Raw genomic sequence first — 25879 nt, forward strand, 5'->3', positions numbered from 1 at the left:
GCAGTGAGAATCCTTGTAGAAGTTTACATGCACACTTGGACAAGTATGTCTGTGTGCTGCTTTTTTTTTTTTTTTTTTTTTTTTTTTTTTTAAGAAATTCCAACATGAGTTATTTTGGACCTATTAAGTGTTAGCTTTTTAGGGAAAAAAAGATTATTTTTGATTTATACTTCCTCTCCTATACCGATTTATCATCTTACATTTGATGGAATGTGTTGTTATACACTGTAAATTGACCAGTTAAACTCTGAAGAATTTGTTGGAAGAGTCTAATGTGTAAATATGTATGCATCAGGAAGTTTAGACAGATAGTCTGTACCAAACAGTCCATTCATTCCGTCCATTTTTCTGAGCACCTACTTTCTCAGGTATTTTGGGCATTTTGATGCATCCAGAATTCTTTTTCTTAGAATTGACAGCTTCTTCTTGGAGACAGTTTTTCATTTTGTTTTGTTTTGATTTCCTCTAAAGAAAGACTAGAAGAAATTCACCTGGATTCAAAGTTGAAAGCTAGGGTTAAAAGACAAGCCGAGTTAGCTAACTAGATTGCTAGTGTTTTGAGGGCAAAGATAGCACCTAAAGATAGCTTTATAGATTCAATGAAGAAGAGTTATTAACAAATAGGATTGAGTTCAGGAGGAGTAAAATAGAAATGCTTAATTGACACTCGTGTGAGAAAAATCTTAATATTGAAATCCTATATTCAGTCCATGAGTTTTAATATATGTCATTATGGATAGTCTGATTGCAGTCTTAACCAAGTGAGAGCGTACCATTGCTATGACTGTTGTTTCCTTCCAAAAATTATTCCATGCATTCAAGCCACTAGTATATCTGTTTTGGCTTCTAAATCTTAGGAGGAATGTTGAGAAATTAAAAATGGTTTAAAGATGAGGAAGAATGATGCAAGGTTTTGGAATGATTGTTTCTGATGAAGAGTAGCTGAGGGTGACTAAATAAATATTCAGTAATTGTGATCAGATGTGCTGGATCTGTGATGGAGGAGAAACAGGGTCTGTCTCAGCTTTCCAGCCACCCATGCTCTACAAAATACATGCCATTCCTTGGTGCCTTTCCCTGTGCATGAATAATTCCTGCAGGAGGAAGAAATGTAGCAATGACATGAAAGCAAATGCACTGTAATTCTTGAGATCCTTGTTCTTGTGCTGTAGATAGGAGTAGAAGATAAGAGAGAGATAAGCAGTGAACATCCACAGGAATGTAAAGGGTGAATTAAAAAAAAAAATCCATTTTGTCAGCTAAAAAGGTCAAACCATTTTTATTTGATATATTTTTACCTTTTAGAATAGGTCTATGAGAGAAAGTGGAGGAGGTTTTTATTATTGTTTTGTTAAGTTCTGCAATTCTACATTTTAGAGACAATGACCTTGGTAGAGGTCACAGGTATTAGCTGTGATAAAAATGCCATACCTCTTAATCTGGTGACCTGTTCAGTAGACAGCATTGCCTGTAGAAAGCCAGGAATGTGTTCAATGCAATTCTGGATCCCATTTATGTTGAACTTTAACTTTTGTAGACAGACACATGGTCTAGAAGTGAATCTCTTCTGTTCTCTGGGCTTTTGGCACAGGAAAAACAAAGTGGACAAAATCCGGACAGAAATACCATGTTACAATCCTGCTTTCTTCTCTCTATGTAAGAGCTACATTTCTTTCTGAGTTATAATAGACTTCTAAGGAAAGACTACATTCCTACTGTAGTCCTACTGAAAATGAAAGAAAGTTTGTTTCTAGAAAGGGTAGAATGAAGGGTGATGACATATAAAAGAAAGATTTGAGTTAAGCATGAGGAAATATGGATGTAAAGTCAGGATGACTTCTGTTCTTTTAGTGGTCCCTTTAATTATATGGAAACAAATTTTTTCCTCCAGCTTCTTTCTTTAGAGACAGTGTTAAAAAAAAAGGATTATAGATTGGAAGAGAGGTCGACTTGAGTCAAAAATTACATCATAGTTAAAAGTTTCCAGGGCAGTTAGTTGACAGAAACCAGCTAGGATCATTTGGCATGAATTATAGCTTATAATGGAATAAGGGACATTCATGAGCTTTTGGATATACCCCAAGACCACTGAATTGGTAGTTTATTGTAGAATTTTTTTAAAGAAATAATTACTCCAATTATTATTAACTGCTTTCTGATAGCTCATGGCATTTTATCCATTATTTTCATATGAAACTGTGTCAAAATAGGTAGTCAACTTTTGAAGTAACCTTTCATTGAAATATCATTTTTTTAATCCTTAAGTACAATCTTGTCTGCATGAAATAGCTATCATATTCTAAATTTATATCTCTTTTATAATATATTAATGGTACAAAGTGAAATTTAAACTATGACCAAAAGTTTGATTTAGAGGTATAGGAAAACTAAATTGTTCTGATTGTCTGTCATGGTTACTATAAAGACAATAAAAAATACCATTGCTTTGGAAAATTCTATAGACTACTTTATGGGGTTTTCTCTCTTTGTTCATGTAACTGTCTCATGGTTACTTTTCTTCAGCTTTCATTGCTAAAAGCATATTTTCCTCAAGGAGTACTTTTTCAAGACAATTTTCACTATTAACAAGCATGAATTTTTGAGGTCCCCAACAACAAGAGGCAGTTTGGGCATTGCCATTTTGCAGTGCTGCCACTCTCTAACTTTGGGGGGGGCACAAGGAGATAAACAGGTAAAATATTACAATATAATGTGTAAAGTTCTGTAGAGGAAGTGTGGAGGTTGGAAGAGGTGGAATGCTATCACAAACAGAAGGAATGACAATGCATGAGCCATGGATGGGGAATGGAGATACGGGGTGAAACTTGGAATGACTAGTCTGGGTAATGCATCCAGGAGCAGCATTAAATATAAAAGTATAGCCAGTTGGCCCTATGAGGAGAGAGAGAGGGAGTGAGAGAGGGAGAGAGAGAGAGAATCCCAAGCAGGCTCTGTGCTGTCAGCACATAGCCCAAAGTGGGACTCGATCCCATGAATCATGAAATCATGACCTGAGCTGAAACTTCCCATTTGAGAGCAAAATGTTCATTTGAAAGTTAATTTACCAGAAAGGTTTTTTTTTTTTTTTTTTTGCAAGTCAACTATTTCCACGGGATTTTGTTACACTTTAATAGGTCTGTCAAACACTTGGATGGAGAGGTGGAAAACATGAATGTAAAGTTTTCAGCTAAAGCAAAATTGAGAAGAAAAAAATATCAGAATATAGTATCTATACCCAATATGATAGAATAGTCTAAAACCATATCATTCTTGCATATATATATGCTCTCTCTCACCTTCATTTTTTTTTTTTTTCCACTGTAGGATAGGGGTCATTGCTTTGTAGTAACTCATGGGAGAAATCTCTTATGTTGTAAACTCAAGATGAGCCATTATGTAACATAGTTGCCCTATGATATAGCACAGTCTTAGAATTAGCAGAGATCAATCATGTGCTTTGTGAGGGAGATGAGGCTCTTCAGTACTGCCTGCTACTATTAGTCTATGTTGAGGATGTACTGAATTCTGGTGAACTGTGAAAAGTCACTGAGGTGAGAGGGAGTCCTAAAATTTTTTCAAGAATTTCAGAGACAACTAATTGTGTTTAGCATGAAGAAAACAAGATTGGACTAAGAAATCATTCTTTTATCTTCAGGTTAGGAATATTATTATCTAGAGGTGCCTGGTGGGTGGAAGTTACAGAGACATGGACTTCATGTAAGTGTAAGAAAGCAAAAGAGGTTTTTGACAGTGGAATGGCTGCTGTCTCTGGAACAATTCAACAGAAGCGTAGATTACCTTTGGTCAGAGCAATCATAGAAGGAGTGAGACTCTGGGGGACAGTGGGGTGTGGGGTAGGCTCTTTTAGTACTCCAGTTTTAGAGGTACATGTTTCAGTAAAGTATTTAGCAAAATAAATTCACTTATGCATACCATATTTAGTCAAAACTGGATCCTTTCTATATGCAAGACTGGGTCATAGTTACCGTAAGATGTAATTCTTGTCTCAAAATTTTTGTGATGATTAGCTGCACAAAGAAATGTGATGGCCCAAATTACTTTCTTCCAATTTGCTCTGCATACTTCCTTCAGACTAATCATTAGCACATTCTCACCTCTTTATACCGCCGTCCTACTTAAAACACATTCACTCTGCACTGATATTGGGATAAAGACACACATTCTTAATGTGACCTACACAAGCCAGCCAGGTCTATCCCTTCTCCAGTTTTATGTTGTGGCACCCTCAATTTCCAATCCTTGGATTGGAATCCTGACCTGCTATTAAATTCTCATATATACACCATATTCCCATTTGCTGTGCATTGGTTTTCACGCTGGTTTTCTCTGCGTGGATGTCTTTCTCCTTTTTGAATGACTTGTACTATCACCCTCAAGATCTCAGTTCACTTTTCAGGTAATTGGGGAAGCCTTCCTGACCTTCTTATTTAGCTTTCATTTCCTGTTATACGTGCTCATACTCTGTATTTCTCATTCACAGAATTGATCATTGTTAGAATTTACATTTGATTATATAGCTATTTGATTAGTGTCTGTTTCCCCTACTAAAATGCAAACATCTTAAGGAATAGGCATTCTCTGTTTTAGAACTCCTGGTGCCTTGGGATATGTACATATCACACAAAATATGTATTGAATGAATGATATAATGGAACAGATAACATTTACAGTAGAAGCATAGAAGAGAAAATTTAGAGAAAAGATGTGATATAGCGACACCAAGGCAATAAATTAATTTTGTATAGTACTTGCATATTTTAGACTGATTTTTTTAGTTTTCACAAAAGTTCTAAGAGCTAGGATTATTGTATCATAGCATATTACATTCATTTTACAGATAAGAAAAATTATCCCTCTTAATTTTGCAGAAAAGGACAGTTAACTAGCTCAAGATGAATATTAAATAGCAGATTTAAGATAAGAAACCATGTGTTTGAGATTTTTAGAAAAATAACCATATACTTGTTATACCCAGATGTTATATTATTTTATAACTTGCTTCAAATGGCATATTTCCTTATGATTTTTCTATAGGATTACATTAGGTCAGTCTGCTATAACAAAATACTGTAGATTAGGTGGCTTAACGAATGTTTACTTCAGTTCTGGAGGCTGGGAAGTCTAAGATCAAGGTGCCAGCAGAATTGGTCTGGTGAGATCCCTTTCCTGGTTTGCAGAGAGCCACCTTGCTCTGTCCTCACAGAGAGTCTACAGAGAGCTGTGGCCTTTTCTTCTTCTTATAAAAGCACTAATTGCATAATGGGGGCCCTACCCTCAAAAACTTAATCTAAACCTAGTAAACTCTCCCAAGCTCCACCTCCAAATACTATGACATTAGGTTTCATCATATGAACTTGGGGGGAACAGACATCCAGTCCATAACAAGGAGGAAGCTATGTTTTCTTTGTATTTGCTCATCTAAAATATATTCATAGTTTTAAAATTACGTATAGATTTCTCAGTTAATTATGTTTTAGAGACCTTGACAGGTAGAATTTGAAACATGAAAGTAACACTGCCACCTAGTGACAACTAACTTGAGTGAAGTTGGAAAAGCAAAGCAGCAATTAAGTTCTCTCAGAATGGTGACACAAGTCATTCAGGTAGAGTGGGCAGGGCACCAGACTTGGGCGGTCATTTCTTTTTAGTGAATATTTGAGATAGTTGATTCTTTCAATGATCATGCATTAATAATGACGAAACAAAACAAATTCCCTTAGCTATAGAATATTACCCATGTAGTAAATGGATAAAATGAATTCCTGGGAAATCATTGACTGGGATCTGTCTCCATTTTCCTCACTCTTTCCATTGCTTCCGAATGAGGGAGGTTTGTACTCTGATAACCTAATAAAAAGAAGTTTTCATCTTAATTTAGAGAACTAAGGATATTCAGGAACAAACATGTAGGTAGAAATGAGTCCTTGATAAAATTTCCGGTTAGATTTTACAGCATTGTAAGGAAGAGGTGGAATGCCAAAGATAAACTCCCATCTATCCTAAGGGGACACTTAAAGCCACTTTGAATTAAATTACTATGTGATTTAATGTAAGCACAACAATAAAACAGTTCCAGACATGCAGTAAACGGTTAGAAAATGAGGAATATAAGAATTTTCTTTAAATCATTGAACCACAAAGGAAAATTGAATAATTTATTTGTATCTTTTAAGTCCTACACTTATATGATAGATTTTAGCTGAAAAAATTTAAGTGAATTATTGTCCTGGTACATTAAGATTGCAGATAAAATTATCATCTAAAATCCCTTGAGCTAAAATTTTCTTATCGTGTGCATATGCCAGATCAAAAGAGATAACAATTATTCTATTTCTCTGGAGGTCTAAATAACAAAAACCCATCACTCTGAAATGGTAATAATTTTGCTGATTGAGAAAAGAATGTTAGATTTAACTTTTTTTTTTTTTTTAGATAGTCTGGAGGGTATTATTTCTATTTGTCTACTTAATGGTATACTCATTGCAATATATCTCTAAGGTGTTCTAACTCATGGTGTAAAAATAGCCTAACTGGAAATATTAATTACTTTTTATGTAAGTCAGTGAAAATTATTGTTTTCCTGACATGACTTATTACCCTCTCTCCCCTTCCGGAACAATATTTCATGTGCTAACAATAAACATTTTGTAATGGAGATGCTATTTGCCAAGAGTTAAGTTGGAAATCTCACGAGCATGAAGAATTTTAAGATAAGAAAAGCATCTGACTTATGCACATTTCTCAGTCAATATCCTTAAAACAAATACTTTTATGTTTATTTTAGGAGGAGAGTACAGATTTGACCCCATCTCTTGCTTTCATGTGCTACATTATTTATATGAAGAATGTAGATAAGTACCAGACAAGAGCAGATGACAATCTAGCAAGATAGTTGCCATGAAGTATTGCCTGGATACCAAGGGTTCCGATTCTTTGAAAAAAAAAAAAAAAAAAAGATTGCACAATGTGGTTTTGATAATCTTCGTATGGGACACAGCTGATCTGGATCCCTCCTACCTTTGGGTCACTGAAGAACTCTAGAGGTGTAGTTCTTAAGGTGAAACCAGAAAGATGGGTAGAGTCAGTAAGGTGAAGAGCTGAAAGGCAGTGGTTTGGAAGGGGGTTGTGTAGTCAGAGCTTTGAATTTTTTGGTACCTTATCCATAAAAAAAGGATTCAACTACACCAGTGTGGAGGTGCATAAAATACTGGGGCTCTGTAGGGTTCTTAATACCCAGAACAGTATAGTGGGGGCGGAATAAGAAATTGACTTCACACCAGAAAAATGTACTTGGGTGATTCTAACACTAGTAGAAAGAGGGGAGACTAAGTTTCATGGCAGTATAGAGGAGAAAGAGACCAGTTTCTTTTAGGGGTTTCTGGTGAGAGGTGAGTTGTTCAAGATTCTTGAAGGAGTTGGCGTTTTTGCCATGATCCTTGAAGGAGGAACAGGGTGAGGCCTGTAGTAAGTTTGTAGTCTGTTTTTGCCTTGGCCGTGTTTTGACCCTCGCCTTATTTGTTCAGCTAGGATTGTGTCTAAGCAGAGCCTCCGCATCTGTTCTTAACCTCAACTGCAGCCTTATCCTTCTACCCATGTGCCGGACACTCCTGGCCTACCTTCGAGGATCCCAGAAGGTAAGCACGAATAATCCTAGTCACAGATTCCAGCACAGAAATCAAGTGTAACAGTAGCATTTTAGTAGCACTTAGTTTTCATGGTCTGATTTTCTACTAGACTGATTTCTCTTATTGGTTGTCATTTCCTAGATGAGAGTAAAGACCTCATCATCTGTCAGGATGATCCGTGAGCTACTCTGCAACGCTAGATAAGGGCAGTGGATGGGTAGAAATGGTTATTAATAGGGGCGCCTGGGTGGCTCAGTCGGTTAAACATCCGATTTTGGCCTAGGTCATGATCTCACCATTCCTGAGTTCTAGCCCTGCGTCAGGCTCTGTACTGACAGCTCAGAGCCTGAAACCTATTTCAGATTCTGCGGCTCCCTCTCTGTCTCTGCCCCTTCCCTGCTCATGCTCTGTCTCTCCCTCTCAAAAATAAATAAATGTTAAAAAAATTAAAAAAAAAAAAGAAATGGTTATTAACAGTGGTATCAGGCACTGTGCGAAGCATTCCACATATGTAGCTAGGAATCCTCACAGTGATTCTGCAGGGATTGCTGATGAAGAACCTGAGGCATAGAGACGTTAAGTAACTGGACCAACATCATGAGACTAGTGAAATGGCAGAGCTAAGATCAGTCCCAGTTCTGAGCTTTTTCCAGAATACTATGCCTCATTGAGACCTTGTGTTTTCATTTAGTTAAGTGCAGGTGAGCAAGCGAGAGCCCTGTGGACGTTGGGCAATATATAGGGTGACTGCTGGTGTTGGTGGTGATTTACCTCCTTTTCAAACACAGACATGTTTTAAGCTATGTAGTAGGATTGGAGAAGATGTCTTGATTAAGATGTGATGTCGTGTGTGATATTTAGTGTTGCAAAATGAAGGTTGTAAGAAAACAGAAAAACGTTTTGGAAATTGAAACTCAATTGAAATTATTTTTTGTCTTCGGTTATCCTGGTGTGTGGTATATGTGTGTATGTGTGTGTGTGTGTGTGTGTGTGTGTGTGTGTGTGGTTTCTTCATTGAGATAGTAAGGCATTGCTGGATCAATACTGATACTTTAAGAGAAGTTGTTAATATGAGGTCACTTTGATGTTCTGTGAAGTTTATATAAGCGGATTTACTGCAGTAAAACTTCTCAACCTTTTCATGTAATTATATTTAGAAACTCTTTACTTTTAATACAGTAATTTGTGAAAATAACTCTTTCTGTAGGTTGCCTGCCATTGTAAAATGCTAGGTTTTGATGCCTATGGATGGCTATTGGCTTGGTGAGAAGAAAGAGAAGATAAACAACAGGAAATGAAACGTGCCCACCTAAGTCTCTCAGTATTTAATAAGTCTTAAAGAACTGTCCCCTGATGTGAAACTAGGTACTCAAAGATGCTTGACATTTTATTTTTTATAAGATTATGAAGACATTTAAAACCATAGATGAAGTTGCTTCATTTAAAAATAATTTTATTTTCTTGACTACAAAAGGAAATAATATATATTGTACAACTCAAACATTACAGAAATCATGATCAGGGAAGGTTTCTCCTAATATTACTGATTACATTTTGGGGTAAATGCCTTCAGATTGGCATATACTGCTATTGACTTTAAACAATATGGGATTATAATATAGTTTACATGTTATAATTGCTTTACCTAGCTGTTGTCTCACACATCTTTCCACATCAGTAATAAGCCTTCTTACATTCTCTGTAATGTTTGGGTGTTCCACTGATTAGATATATCATAATTCACCTCACCAGCTTTTACTTCCTAGGTTTCTGCTGTATTTCCAAAACTTTGACATCATAAACAATGCTTTAATGAAAAACTCTACAGGTATCTTATTTGCTGCATGATTTTCACCATGCCAAATTTTATTTAGGTTCCAAGCAGGAGAACCAGAAGACTGTTGGATAAAAGCAGAACATTCCATATAACCTGTGGTGTTACTATCTGCATTTTTTCAGGTGAGAAAACCAAAAGATATTAACATATTGTGTTAGAAGAACACATTTTATGAATGGTATTTTTATTGTCCCATAAATTATTTGCTGTCCAACTTGTGGTTTTCTTACTATATACCTTAATTTTTCTTTACTGTGTATTTAAAGAGAGTTGCCTAATGGTGTTACAGAAAATGAACATATCTTATACATTAAATATATATATATATGTGTGTGTGTGTGTTTCACATTATAATGTATGAAAGTTGGCCCTCAAGCTGCTAATAATTGTTTTCCAAAAGTAAATAATTTCATTCAGAAAGATGAAAAGAAATAGAATAAAAGTTTTTAAGGTTTAAAAGTGAAGATATGATAGGAGTTTAAATGCATACAAATTAGAATGTGAACTGTACCTTCATACAACGTGAGTCCATTCAAAATTATATTTGATAAATGTTTCTTTGATATTAATACTTGGGTTGAAGAGTAAATGTCAAAAAGCTTGTGGAAATGTATCCTGTTCAATTCCAAGTTAAAGTATCAAGTGAGAATCTTTTGGTTTTTAAAAGATCCTTTTAAAATAAATTTTTATCTTGAGCATTTATATGATACTTTTCAAATTTTTGGAACAGAAAATAATAAACATATTTATTAACTACATGGACTCTGGAGATGAATTGTGTACGCTCTATCCCCAACGCCCTCCTGCCTTACTGTGTGACATAAGCTCTCTGATCTTTGATTTGTTGTTGTTTTAATCATAAAATGGATTCACAATAGCACCTGCCTCATGGTTTTAAGACTAAAATGAGATCACCCATATGAAGTTTTTAGGATAGAATTAGTTATGGTTTGTAATCTCAGGAGTTAATTATCTCAGTGGTGTAGCAACTGACATTTCTGTCTGGCCATTATTTGATAGGACATAGCTGTTTTGACACCAGGGACATTGGTCTGGATATGTATGTATGGCTATTTTGAATCAGACGTGTTTTGATGCAGCTATTATCAAGAGATCATTAAGCTTTCAGCTTTTAAAAAGTTGCCAAGTATTGTTGAAACAGGCATCTGCACCGTTTTATCCCTGGACATCCTCGTATTGGTGGTTTCCACCTCTGGAGGCGAGAGACAGGGAGAGGCTCAGGGGTGGGATCAGGAATCCATCCAGCCCAAAAGTCTGGGTATGGAGTAAGAATCCAGGATGAGATGAGGACCAAGGGTGTGGTAAGGGTTAGGGCTGGATTAGGACACAGAGAGTGAAAGGTCAGAAAAGGAGGAGCGTCAGGAAATGTTGACATATTTGTAACTTGATTTGTTCTAAACTGTAGCTGTGTCCAAATATTCTGGTTCAGCTGGCGAACAACCAGACTGAGACCGGGTAGAGTCTTGCCGTGAATAAACATTCCAGAGGGTTTGCTTTCTGCCACTCACTAGTTGTCTGACCTTAGCTACATTGCCTCTTTTAACCTTAGTTTTTTTTTTTTCCTTCTTCTTTTTTTAATGTTTACTTACTTATTTTGAGAGAGGGAGAGAGAGAATGCACACCTGTGTGCAGGTGGGGGAGGGGCAGAGGGAGAAGGAGACAGAGAATCCCAAGATGACAGTATGGAGCCCCGTGCTGTGATCCCACAAACTGTGAGATCATGATTTGAGTGGAAATCAGGAGTTGGACACTTAACTTAACCGACTGTGCCACTCATGTGCCCCAAACCTTAATTTTCTTATCTGTAGAATAGGGATGCTTCTACCCAACTAATTGTTTTGCTGTGAGAATTAAATGGGAAAATCTATTCAAAATGTCTGGCCTGGCTTTCTCCCTGCTCCCTAAAATTAGAAGCCCTGAATCTAAAAATCTTTAAAGATCTTTTGACCTAAAAGATCTTTAAAGAAGGTGAATGTATCCCTTAAGGGTATATCTCATACAGCTGTTACCTAGGGCTTTTTTTCAGGAGAATTCAGAAAGAATGACCCATAATCTATGTATGTAGTTAACATATAAACCTTAAATTTAAAATGAAGGGATTTTTTTTAAAGCTTATATATTTCAGACATGATAAAGCTATAGGACACACAATTTTGCTTAAATTACACTTTATGCCTATGTCATAGTTGAGTCTCACCTGGGCACCCTTTTAAAAATTTCCTTAACTCTGTACTTGCTTGTTAGTTAACCCACTTCTAACTTCCTGTCTGCTTTTTATGGGACCTTTTCCTTTTTTGATTCTGGCAGGAGCTTATCAATCAGTTAGCTAACTTTTTATTTAGCATTCTAGTCTTTCTCTTACTTCTGTGTGCTTTCTGAGTACTTTAGAACTTTTGGCATATCTACATCTCATATGCTAGGTTGGAGGGGACCATAGAGTTTTCCAGTTTCCATACCATGTTTTCTGTTGAAACAGAAAATTTGTATAGACTGTAATGGTTCACAAACCAGTTTCAGGTTACTCATCTCATTAAATCTCCTATTTCTGTCATTGTCATTTTACAGAGAACTAATCTGAGGTGTTGGTAGGTAAACAGTGTGGCCAAGAAAACTGGATTTCCAACTATTATCTGTTGTTCTTTCACCTCCCTTATTTCACCTACAAGAAAAGATTGGGAAGGGGGAATGTGGTATCATTCAATGCACAAGTTTGTTTTCTGCTTCCTTTCCAGCCTCTTCAAGATAATTTTCCTTTTCCCTGGCCATGCCAAAATGAATTTGTCTTCAACTCTGTAGTAACTTCCTAACACGTGCATCTTTTGCAAGAGCTCTGAGTCAGTTGAGCTCTCTGTCTACTGTGCCACTGTAGATAGATTGTTAAATGGTAATTATTACCTTCCCGAGTTTTTAATACCAACGAAGTGATTGCCAACACTTTTGCTGTTGGGTTTAGGATGCTATGATTTGAATTTATGGGTTGTGAGAAATTTTGACTAGTTAAAAGCCTTCCAGGGGGTCTATATTTTAGGTTGAGTGGCAGTGGAAAATCACAAGATATATGCAACAGATTTAGAGCTAGAGGAGAGATGAAAAATGTAGAACAACTCAAATATCCAGGAGCTGTTAAATAAGTAAATGCACGCTCATATCCTCATACATTTACGTGTGTAAGTGTGTATGTATGAGTTTCCTAACCCTCACTTGCTAGGGTTATTTTATTCTAGCTTTTGAAAATTCAGTTTCTTTACATGATTTCTAATACTAAACTGTCAGTAATCAAGATTTTTGTGTCTTTAAAATTTCCCCTTTCAATTTAATATTTTATTGCTCAGATCAGCTGTCAAAGTTTGACCCTGTGTTTACTGAGGGAGAGGAAATGAGCCCTCTTTGTGGAGCGTATAGAAAAGCCCCACTGATTTGGGCCTCATGTGATTCCGTAGGTGTGCACGTGGCTGCCCATCTGGTGAACGCCCTCAATTTCTCAGTGAACTACAGTGAAGATTTCGTGGAACTGAATGCTGCAAGATACCGAGATGAGGTGGGTGGTCTCCCTCTTCTCATTTTCCTTTCACTTGTGGTGAGGTGACTGATGAAGGTCTGTGATTTTCACGGAAAATTTGTACCTTGCTGCTCCCTTTGAGTGCTTTTAAAATGCAGTTGTCAAGTTGAGTTTTGTTCCTTTTCAGTAGAAAATATAGGTAATTACTATTTCACAGTCTCTCCTGCTGCAAATGGGAGGTGGAGAGTGTCTACTTTTTATATTTCGCCGTGTTCCGACGGCTGCCACTCAGGCCTGCCTTCTGCCTCCCAACAGCGTTGTCTAGTTCCTATCCAGCGGAGATGGCCAGCGGTGTCTTTACAGGGCAAAAGTTCTTTTTTTTTTTTTTTTTTTCAACGTTTTTTTATTTATTTTTGGGACAGAGAGAGACAGAGCATGAACAGGGGAGGGGCAGAGAGAGAGGGAGACACAGAATCGGAAACAGGCTCCAGGCTCCGAGCCATCAGCCCAGAGCCTGACGCGGGGCTCGAACTCACGGACCGCGAGATTGTGACCTGGCTGAAGTCGGACGCTTAACCGACTGCGCCACCCAGGCGCCCCCTTTTTTTTTTTTTTTAAGAACTTGGGCAAGAAAGGGCAGAGACCCAGGTTGACTATTTGAGGATCCTGAGTAATCAGTTTATTTGACTTAAAAAAATATTATTGGGTTCTAGTGGTTACTCGGTTTTGTTTTAATCCTTGAAATAGGTGACCTGGAGCTGAATTCTGGTGCGGGCATTATTATTTAGGGCTGCTTTTCTCCATGTGAAGCCACGCATGAAGTGAAATTGTATGTGCGGGGTGGCGGGCCAGAGCCTGATGAACACATGTATAACCCTGGTTAGCTCTCTATTGCTCAGTACTTTCATCCTGACTTTTCCTGTCTTCCTTTGCTTCATGGCAAGACTGCATCAAAATCAAACTACTGGGCATCGAATTTGATCACACCCCCTCCCTGTTCTGCTAAGTCTGGTAGTGACTTTGTAGGATTGTTCCCTCTCTTCCCCAGCTCCATTTTCTCTTCCACGTATCACCTGAGTTATCTAGACGAATACTGCTATGGTTATGTGCTTGATCTCTTTTTCAAAACAAAACAAAGGGAACACCAACAACAAACACAGAAACAAGTCACAAAACCAAAATAGCAAGCAGCCTTTGCTAAGTTCTTTGACCAGACACTAATATTCTTAAAAAAGTCAAAATGGTTTAACTGGTGTGCATTGGAGTCAAGCATTGATAATTGCACTGAGCACCCAGCATTAAGAACCACTGACAAATCCAGCTTCGTTGCATGCCAGTGGAAGCTCTTCACGTGTAATGATTTCAGAATGGAGCCACCACTTTTTCCATCTCCTGCTACCTACTCCTATTCCTGTATCCTCCTCTGCCCATAGCACACGGATTTCCTGGTTTCCTGCCTCTGCCACACAGAGACGTCCTGCCATGTCAAGGACATCGCCAGGACCGAAGCGACTCCAGTCTTTATCTTTCCTTCTTTGCTTCTCTCTTTTGTTTTGGTAATCTTAGTCTTTAATAACTATAATGGTTCTATCATTTTTTTTAAAAAAATGTTTATTTTTGAGATGGACAGAGAGAGAGAGCAGGGGAGGGGCAGAGAATGAGGGAGAGAGAGAAGCTGAAGCAGGCTCTGCACGCTGTCAGTGCGGAGTTCCATGTGGGGCTTGATCTCATGAAACCGTGAGATCATGATCTGAGCTGAGATCAAGAGTCAGGCGCTTAGCCAACTGAGCCACCCAAGTGCCCCTAAAGGTTCTATCATTTAAATGTCATATGCTTTTGCTTAATATTTTAATATTTTTAGTCATATTAGGATCTGTAGTTATTAACTTTATTTAACCTTATGCAGCTTACATGCTCAAAAGAAAATATTTTAAAACTCTCAAGAAAATGAAGTTTAAAAAATGAAACCCTTTTCTCCGAAAGTAGCCACAGTTAATAACTTTCTGTTCTCTTATAAGATACTTTGAGTGGTATTTTATGAAACATACTCATCAACAATTTTCTTATTTCCATAATTACATGCACGGTAGCTTGCTGTATCAAAGAGTATAGATCTATCATTCTCTTTGTACTAATGTGTGATAGTTTATTTTAGACTTTTCCTTATTCACAGATGTTTAGGTTGTTGTTGAGTCTTTGTTATGAACCACTCTCCAATAAATCGACTTTTTTATATGCTTCCATTAGACAGATCCCTAGAAGTAGAATTTTGTTTCAAAGGTGTTCACATTTTTATTTTTTTTAATTTTTTTATTTTTTTAAAGTTTATTTTTATTTTGAGAGAGAGAGCAAGCAAGAGAGAGCAGGGGAGGGGCAGAACCCCAAGCAGGCTCTGTGCTGTTAGCGAGGCGCTGGATGCAGGGCTTAAAGTTGCAAACAGCAAGATCATGACCTAAGCAGAGATCAAGCGTTGGCTGCTTAACCGACTGAGCCACCTACATATTTAATTTTTGCGACCTGCACATTTTTAATTTTGATGGACATTGCCAAATTGCCTTCCAAAAAGGCTTCACCAGTGGACATACTTCTACCAAGTTTGTGAGAATGCTTATAGCTACACCTGCCTTGTTTTTTGTTTTTCTTTAATTTCTGCCAGTCTGATGGATGAAAAATGGTAACTCATTGTTTTAATTTATATTTCTTTCTTTGTTTCCTTCCTTACTTCTTTCTCTTTTTTCTCCCTCTTCTTTATTTTTGAGCAACTTGTAGGTATCAGACAATGTGCTAGATGAAGATGAAAACACAAGCACACGCACACACGCACACACACGCGCGCGCGCACACACACACACACACACACACACACACTGCATGCATAAACAGAGTCTTCTGTGAGTTGTCTTTGAGAAAGAAGGATTTGTGACAAGCAACCTTTGTCCATGCTTTGTGGTCTCTGTCTGTCTTCTCCAGATTTCTAGTGACCCACCCTCGGGCTACTGGGTGGCACACTCTTTATGGCCTACCCGAATCTGCCTCATCCTGTCATGTGTGAAACTGTCTCCTGCTCTCTCACATTCCATCCTCATTCCCTGGCAGTAGTAATTGTTCCATCCTCTGAGTTCCCACAGCTATTGGTTCAGATTTCTGGTGTTACCTCTTTGTTCAGCTGGTCTTGTATTTTCACTAGCTGTTTATATATTAGGTTACTCTAGGTTACCCTTTAGCTATGTTCCTAATGTCAGAGATAGAAGTCATCTGGCCCTGGCAGGATGAAGTTATGCTCTTGCTGGGCAAGTGGCCCTTATTCAAGGCTTCTGCAATTATTTCATATAAATGGCTTCCCACTTTGTATATAGGTTGGGCTGACTCCAGCTTCAATGGAGGCATAGGAAAGAATTTCAAAAGTTGTGCAATATTAAGCACCATTAGGATGAAAAACAAATCCACAAATCTACTGGGGATTGATCTCAGAAGATACAAAGGGAGTTGCCTAAGGTCCATTACACCACAAGAGATGTAGTTTAAAGGAAAGATTACACTAACAAGATTAATTTTTATATTTCTGAGTAACAGGAACCCATCCTCTTTATTTGAATATTGTCACTACTTTTCACAGTATTTGAAATATTATAAGTGTTCCATTAGTATTCTTTGCACTGAATTTACAGTGTTCAGCCCTCCCTATATATTTTATTACTTTTGATTTTCACTGTCTTGACATCTTAAAGGTGCAATTTGACAATTATGGTGGACAAAGTATGTATGAATGTTTCCACATTATAGCCAAAGCTATTGAGTCTCCAAATGGTCATAGTGTGGGCTTCAGGCCACTGCTACTAATTTGTAATTAGCCATGAAGTTGAAAGTCTGCACTTTCTGACTCTTCATCCCGTGCTCTTTCTTTCTCAGAAGGATAGTCTTCTCTGTGTGATTTTGTACTTGTTATGATCTCCTCTAGTGTCATGAAAACATTATGAAACTTAATTGAATTTCTCATTTCCATTGGGAGAATGCATCTGAAATGCCTAATGGATCTGATACCCAGCAGATTCCTTGTAGAATTTTACATTATCAATGTTCTATTTTTCAGTCAATTTTTTTCCCTTTTTCTCAGGATCCTAGAAAACTTCTCTTCACAACTGGTAAGTTGTTATTCATTGCTCTTTCTGCAGATTCAGGGAAATCTTTGAAAATAAGCATCATCAAACTACATAGCAATTAAATATATGTTAAGATATAACATGGAAAATTTGCAACCAGAACCAATGTTAGGAGTTTAAGTGTAAGTTGCAACGAAAGCAGGGGACAAGGCAAACAGTGGGGTTCAGATGAACTAAGAGTAAAAATAAGTAAATGCATTTGCCTTCCATATGTTCTTCCAATAACAACAATGTGATGCCATAGGCTTTGTGCCCACGGCTGTGATAGTCCTGTTGGAGATGATACACATAGAATAGTCTCTTGCCCTCAAGGTACTGGAAAGAAACACCAAGCATTCTGAATATCCATGTGGCTCTTATAACTCAGTAATTTAGTAGGATATTTTGTCATCTTTATAATCTATGTAAAAAGGGGAGAAACAGTCATTAAAATCCATTAGTTTTCTTGCAATGGGACTCCTTTTTCATTTGTCATTTACTTTTCCTTTCTGAGCATGTTGTCCATGAAATCTCAGTCTAGACTATTAATTTGTTAAAGCGCATTTAAGCATCTCAAAATTTTGTCCTGTTGTTAGTATAATTCTTACTAAAATTCTTCTCTTTCTCAACCTTACATGATGAAAGGAGAAAACTGCATTTGGGGGATTTTTAGCACATATTTCAGTGGTAAGGACAATTAGGTAGTTGAGACGGTCTATCATAAAGGCTTGGCTATCACAAACACCCTATTAAGGATCAAAATTGCATCGGAGACTGAGGTGCATGGCTCTGTCAAATGCATTGTTTTTCTTTTCAATCAATATTATGATGAAAATAATAATAATTCAGATGTTTTTCCCCTTCCTTGTCACAAGTGAGGACACAATGGTATATTTTGATTTATAAAATATGTTTTTTTTTCTGTCTGTGTATGCAAAGTATTCCATAGTTTTCTCTGTAGGAACACAATTTAGTTTTGTTTACAACTTTGCTCATTGAAAATATGTTTTTCATTTAAGCCTTAAGAATTGGATGAGAAATAAGAGGCAGAAAAAGCAGAAAAACAAAACCTTATGTGTGAATCAATGTATTTTTTGGTTCATATGAATTAATTTTACAGAAATATCCAAGAACTTTGTTTTAGTATTATTTTGTACAGCACAAAGTATGGGTGAAACATGGAGACATTTAAAATGTTTGGGAAAGTTTAGTTTACAGACATATAAAAAGATGTCTCATATGACCAAGATATTACGTTCAGAGTCTTAGTGTAATGAATACTTATATATAAGCAGGTGATCTCTCCATCTAGCATGAAACCCCACCATCCCATGTTTTTTCCCAGAAGTTTCCATGAGTGATGTTGGACTAAGTAGAGATGATACTTAAAAATATGAATTTCCAGATTCCATTCTAGAGAACCTCTCTCTGTAGTGTGACCTGACCATGAATGTTATTAACCTTCCCAGGTATCTCAGGAGCTTCTGTTTCACCCTTACTGAACATCTCATCATACTGTTGTAATTCCCTTCTTGCAACACCTAACTTTTGTCTACTCTCTTACCCTATTCTCTCTCTCTCTCTCTCTCTTTTTTTTAACCTGCTCAGCTTCTGCTCAGCCTCCAGCCTCAGCTGACACACCCCATCATGCACAAATTCCTCCTTGAAGGCAGAGCTGCTCTCTTCTTTGGCATGGGTTTCTAAAGACACATAGTAAAATACTATGCTGGAGAATACTTTATTTCCTGCATATGCATGGTCTTTTCCACCTGAATGTGAGCTTTTCCAGTGTAAGGCAGGGCTTCCCCTAGGGCATGCAGAGCCTCAGGTACATTTTTTTGTGTTGTTTTGTTTTGTGGAGTTTCTGTCACTACAAACAATTTGAAAAACAAACCAGTATATCACTATCCTTTTAGTGTCCCAGTCTACACCATTTCATGAAAGAAATTCGGTGCTGGCCAGAAGGTGCCAGGTTCTCAGGTTGTCAGCTTGGAACACAGCCCAGAAGCCCTATGTATGAGTCTGGAGCTTCTAGAGCATCTGATTGACCCTACTGAGTAGTAGGTGAGAGACCAAAGCAGAATCAAAGAATGGCAATGGGAGAAGGGATGGTTTTCTACAAATAGACTTAGTCTAGCTTTGTATTACTAGTAAGTCTATGATTAAAATACCGTTTCATAGCTACGAATGTTGTTAGGTACAGTGCCGAGGAAAAATCAAGTTTCTTTTTTTTTTAAAGTTTTTTTTTTTTTTGACGTTTATTTTTGAGACAGAGAGAGACAAAGCATGAATGGGGGAGGGTCAGAGAGAGGGAGACACAGAATCTGAAACAGGCTTCAGGCTCTGAGCTGTCAGCACAGAGCCCGACGCGGGGCTCGAACTCACGGACCGCGAGATCATGACCTGAACCGAAGTCGGCCGCTTAACCGACGGAGCCACCCAGGCGCCCCTCAAGTTTCTTTTTTTTTTAAAAAATTTTTAATGTTTATTTATTTCTGAGAGAGAGAGACAGAGTGTAAGCAGGGGAGGGACAGAGAGAGAGGGAGACACAGAATCCGAAGCAGACTCCAGGCTCTGAGCTGTCAGCTCGAACTCACAGGGGCTCGAACTCACAGGGGCTGTCAGCTCGAACTCACTCTGAGGGGCTCGAACTCACAGACCGCAAGATCATGACCTGAGCTAAAGTTGGACACCCAACTGACTGAGCCACCCTAGTGCCCCAAAAATCAAGTTTCTGATGGAGGAATGCATGCATGTTTTTAGGTGTTCTAGTGATAAAGTCTACCTTTTATTGGTTAATATATTTCTTAGATTTTAGGTTGTTTAATGTTACATAGAGTCTTCTCTCTGTCTTTACATATTTTTCAATGTAATCTACAACTGAGAAATTAAGATGGTTTTGTAGAAAATAAAGTCTGTGGCAGTTCAAGTGACATGAAATATGGTAGTTAGATCACTCAGTAAGAAATGTTAAAAACATTAAGAATTTATAAAATAAAACAAGTTTAAAAGATTGTATTATTCAAACATGGATTTCAAAATATTTAGTATGTCATTTCCAAATTTGGTAGTACCTTGTATGATGAGAATAAAATGCATACTATCCAGTTTCAATTAGAAAAGCCTTCAAAAACAAATAGAATTGTGTTTCCAGTTATGTTGGAAAAAAACAGGATAATGAGTACAAGATGGTATATTTCTGACCACATCTGGATGTGGATGAAAACGTTCTGTCAGTTTCTTCTAGACTTGGGAGTATAGTGCAGTCCTTTTAAAGGCAACTAATTAATGAAATCTAATATGCATAGATAAAAAGTAATAAGAATAAACATACAAGCATGTCATTTCCTAAGGAAACAAGTGTAGGTTTTGCTTTATAATTTGAAGGATTCAGAGAGTTCATAATGTACTTTCTGGCAGGTAAGATGGCCCAGTAAGCTTTGACTAGCTCCATAATTTCCAACCTGTGCTTCCTGACTTTTGGAATGTGTGTAGTAATAGAAACTAATATATTGGGTCTTAGATGAGCTGTCATCGAAAGCTAGGTTAGGGTGCCCCTTGATGTACCCTGAAAACACTCAATGCTTAGCTCTCTTTCAGCACTTAATGCCCTTTGTTGCATTTGTCTGCTTATCTTGTCTCTCATACTGGACTAGAATTTCTTTTAGAGCAGGATTCATTTTTTCTATCACCTAATAGTACATTACAGATACCTAGAAAAAATACACTGAAGATGAAAGCCATTTGTGTAACTCTACTACTTGTTACATTGATCTTTACAACATCTAGATAATCAGTTAGCTAACCTTTGTTTAATTCCAATGTCAGAAATTGTAACTTCTTAAGGTACTCCACTTTTTTTGACCATTGTAATTATAATAATTTTTCCTTTTCATTGTTAATTATAAGTAACTTTTTCTTCTTCATTGAGCTGGCCTATTACTTTATAAATTACAAAGTCTGATCTTTTTATATTTCTGGGAGATAGAAAGGAAACATGAATCCTTTAGATAAAAAAGATAACTTCATAAATCTGAAAGAACATTAAAAAGTGTTGAATTGATTCTCCTCCAGTGAGATTAGAGTTTGGCCTAAGGGACAGTAATGGGAGCATTAATCCCAGGATGTGCATCCCATCGGCCAAGGTGTCTACTTCATCTTCAAGTGACTGATGTCAACTATTTCACCTCCTCTGAATCTTTCCAGTATGTTTTCCGTGTTCTGTTCTAAAAGGTGTTCACTGGTTATATGTTTGAGGAAAGATCTGTTTCTGGTTTCTTAGTGCTAGTACTTCCCAGAGACTTTAATATACTAATGTGTTCTGTGACTCTGTAAGGAATTATTATTATGCTTTTGAGAAATAGAAATTAATATCTCAAAGAATTACTGTTCAAATAATATACTTTGGAAATTATGCCTCTACACTAAACATACTTAGTTTTTTCAGGTGTCCTGATGAAGTGATTTGTAGACATTCCATAGCTAATCCTGGCATATTTAGAACCACATGGGAAGCCTTGTATGCAGACACAGTAGACCTTAATAAAGTCCCAAGAAAATTATTGGAAAGGCCTCTGCAACCACAAATTTTACATCATGGAGCCATCTGGGATTCTATCATTTATTTATTCATTTGGTCAAATAAGTTTTTTTTTTTTTAATTACTTGAAGCCAGAGAGAAAGACCTCCTCTTTTTTTTTTCTTTTTCAAATTTATTGACTTATAATTGGAGCCCAGTAGATAATGCATATGTAAATTATGCTATTTGATTTTTGACATATATATACACTTGTGAAGCCAAGACCAAAATCAAGATAACAAATATATTTATCATTCCACAAAGCTTTTTGTGCTTTTATAATGCATCCTGAGACTGATCTGCTTTCTATCACTGGAGAATGGTTTGAATTTTATAGAATATTATGTAAAAAGAATCACAGAGTTTGTACTCTTGGGATTTTTTAAGTGGAAGAATGTCTGGCTGTTTTCACTCAGTCTAATAATTTTGTGATTCATGTATGTTGTTGCATATAGCACATGGTGGTTTTTTTAAATTGCTGATTAGTGTTTCAGGTAGAGATAATACCACAATTATTTACCCATTCATCTGTTGATGGAGATTTCAATTGTTTATAGGCCTTAGCTGTTAAAAAAATAAAGTGGCTATGAATATTTTTGAACAAGTCTTTGTGTAGATGTGTATTTGAGATTCTTTGGGGGAAATACTTGGGGGTGGAAAGGCTGGGCCATTTTGTAGGCATGCTGTTTTTTGTAAATACCATTTTTCTGTACTGTTAGTCCTTAAGTGTGAACTAGTTATATATAGTTGTCTTGTTCTTCTCTTACCCCTAGGAAGTTAGTATTCACCTGGGGCAATGGCAAAGAGGAAGGGGAGGGAGGGCCCTGGAAAAGAAGTATAGAGAAGAGATGATTTGGATTAGGCATATCAGGAAAGGCAAGTATTGTTAGGCTTCCAAATCTGCATATTGGGAAGACCAAGGAGGAGAGAGTGTTCAAGTGTTAAGCATACAAAAACTAGCTCCTTAATTTCTCATGTGGCCCTTTATAAGTAGAAACTTGTTTCTACTGTACTGAGATTTCTAGCATTTTCCAGTGATTCCAAACTGTTGGAATCCTAATGATGCACACCTGTATTGCTCCTGTATTGTTCCCAGCTTGTCTGCTTCTGCTAGTGGCTTACAGTTCACGATGGCCCTTCTATGTTCTAGGTGGTTCCCTGGCAAGGAGAGAAGTTGGGGAATGCCTATACTTTTGGAGACACAATTGTTTCAATAGCTTTCCATAAAGATTTAAGATGGAATCTCTCAGGTTATTTAGGGCTTACTGTTGCTTGTATGATTGTAAGAGCAAATAACAGTAGCTTATAGACGGGATATTTTATTTGGTATTAATAAGATAAATCGAAATGCAACTATTGTGATTTTAGTTGTTTTTGATCCAGCATATCAACTCTTCATTTTGGATATGCTGTACCGACTAACATTGGATTTAGCCATCTATCACATCAGTATCAAGTTTGCAAAGCATTGCACATTTTTTTCTTTGTTAAAAAATGATTATTATATCAGAAACGCTGATTAACAGCCTGTTTTTCCATACTAAGGTGATAGGCCTGCAAGTGTTCTTAAAACAGCAGCACTGTAATTCTTTTTTCTTGAACTCTACCATTTTTTGTTCTACAGTTGAAGTTGTGGTTTTTAGAAAGCTTTAGGTTTTGTTTATTTTTTCTTTAAAATTACTCCGGATAGTGAAGCCCAAAAGAAATTATTTGAATTGAGACTAGAGGAGCTATTAGTTCCATAAAAGGAGGGCTGAGGGAGTCAGGGAGTTTTCATATGGTGGTGGAAAAACCAAAACGGTAAAAGGTGTTGGATACCAACTCAGTCCCATTGCATATTTTTTCCTCCTTTAAAACAGCTTTATTCATGTAGAATTAGGATACAATTAATTGCATCTCTTTAATACACACTCATGTTTCATAAGTTTTAACACTTGGTATGTTTACAAAACCATCATCACTATCAATATAAGGAGTAGATCTTAACACTCACCCTTTAAAATTTTTTTGTGCCTTTAGAAGTCTTTCCCTCCTGCTCCTCCTTGCCTCCCCATTAAACGTGTTTACTTTTTCTCTGTTGTTTTCATTATTGACATTTAATATCTTGTGTGCATTTGGGATAGCATGTCCCCGCAGAAGTATGTACACATCCAGCATTCTGAGTGGGATACATGAAAATACTAAGGTGGACTCTTCTTTTAAAGGTAGAAAAGATTGCTTTGTTTTAAGTACCTTGAATCTGTGCTAATTTTAAAAGGGCTTTTTTTGAGAAGGAACATACAAAGAGATATGTGATTTGAATTGGGCTTCCCACAGAGCACCGTAGCCCTTTGGATTTTAAGGTAATAATTTTTTGTACTTTTTTTCTCAGTATGGTTTAAGTTAAATGTACTTATATACCTTTTTTATAGTTCCTGGCCTGACAGGGGTCTGCATGGTGCTGGTGCTCTTCCTGATGATTACGGCTTCTACATACGCAATACGGTGAGTGTCAGGCCCATTATATCAATGTTTACTGGCCCGAGTATTTAAGTTTTCCTCAGATTATCTTCGTTTTCATATGCAGAAAAAGTGTTGATTAACTGGAATGCTTAGCAAGTGCAGCCAGTATTATGGCTAATGGACTATTCTGGAAAACTAAGAGTGAAGTAGAGACATTTCCATATATCATTTCCTGCTTTTGAAAAATCTCTTTGTTTAGTCAAATGTTCTGTGTTGGTAAGGAAACATGTGGAGACTTTTTGATGACTGAGGAAATTTGAGTTCTTCAGGGTCATCCTTCTGAAGGACAGTGTATCTCTACAAGACATGAGATTGAAATCAACATGTATGCAAAGGAATATAACATAATTATTTTATAACTCATTTCCTGTTGCAGTTTATTGTAGTATTTTAAATGAAGCTTTGGGAACATGGTTAGTTGACATCTGCTAAAATAATCAAAAATATCTGTATGCATATTTATTCTTCTGGTTACGAGATTTTGAGCAATTGCAGGCATACATTTTCATGAACACTTTCACATGTTCTTTTTGATAGATACATTCTGTGTGTCATAATATTTTACAGCATCTTGTGTTTCTAGGTCCAACTTTTTGGTTCAGAAAGCAAAAAGAAGAAATAATACATAGTATTCAAAAATCCCCAATTATTGTACTTGAGATGGGAAATTTAATGGAAAAACATGCATACACATTTTGAAAATAATTACCTAATAGAATATCAAAATGATTCTATCTTTGCACTTCTGAGAACGTCTCTGCACACATTCACACACCCCAAAATGTCGCAAGTAAACTCACCAGAGTTTAGCACTATAAACTTTCTGGTTTGATGTTTATAGGCTTAATCTTTCTTGCCTTTACTCACTCAGTCCTCACCTCCTACCTCCACCATCACTCTCTTTTTCCCCCTTTCACACTACTGATCTCTCTCTTCATATGTCTATGTATGTCACTAATACAGAATCATGTTATAGATGTTATTTTAAATCTGCTTCTTATTTAAATATGTTAGGAACATTTTTGTACATTAATAAATATCTGTCATCCTCTTTACTGTTAGAACAGCATATCATCCTATATACATAACTTTCCCAATTCCCCTATTGTTGGATATTTTAGGTTGATTCCATTTTTTATAGTATTTCAGTTCTGAAGCAAACACCCCCATCCATATGTCTTTGCATACTTTTGCACTTACGTCCTGAGGAAAACTATCTGGATGTAGAATGGCTTGGCAAAACAGTAAGCACACTTTTAAGACTTCTCATAAGAATTAAAACTCACCTTACAGAAAGGCAAATCAAATCTCTAACATTAGTGCTTAAGAGTGCCAATTTTGTGGGGAGAAATTTTATTTTAGTTAGGTAAGGCATATTAAAGAACATACATTTTTCAGTTTTCAGTGCTCTTAAAGGAAAATGAGGGCATCTGACATACTTATTTGCAAGATCGAAGATCTATGAATGTTCTATATCGATTAAAAATCCTTAACTGAGAGATAGTTTTATAAAATGGAGTATAAAGATCAGCTTCTATTTTCAACCGAGCCATTATATTTGTACTCATAATAATTCAGTGAATGTTCATCAATCTTCAGTTTTTCATGTCTTTAAAAGAGACTAAAACCAACTCTGCTTTTCTCCAAGCTTTATTG

General features: G+C 36.7%; 1 protein-coding gene across 4 annotated transcripts in view; it reads left to right on the forward strand.

Annotated features, from left to right (window-relative positions):
- The window catches only part of NOX4 (NADPH oxidase 4), a 167057-nt gene that overhangs the window by 14658 nt on the left and 126520 nt on the right, over positions 1-25879 (forward strand). For all 4 annotated transcript variants that reach the window (XM_047071699.1, XM_047071700.1, XM_047071701.1 and 1 more), the window contains 5 exons: positions 7545-7655; positions 9521-9605; positions 12945-13042; positions 17118-17145; positions 24133-24205. In XM_047071699.1, coding sequence (XP_046927655.1) covers positions 7545-7655; positions 9521-9605; positions 12945-13042; positions 17118-17145; positions 24133-24205 — 395 coding nt within the window. The remainder of the gene's footprint in view (positions 1-7544; positions 7656-9520; positions 9606-12944; positions 13043-17117; positions 17146-24132; positions 24206-25879) is intronic.

This window comes from Lynx rufus, unplaced genomic scaffold (genome assembly GCF_022079265.1).
Source record: "Lynx rufus isolate CCGP_SWC_20201006 ecotype Redwood Valley unplaced genomic scaffold, mLynRuf1.p SCAF_9, whole genome shotgun sequence".
Classification (NCBI taxonomy): Eukaryota; Metazoa; Chordata; class Mammalia; order Carnivora; family Felidae; genus Lynx; species Lynx rufus.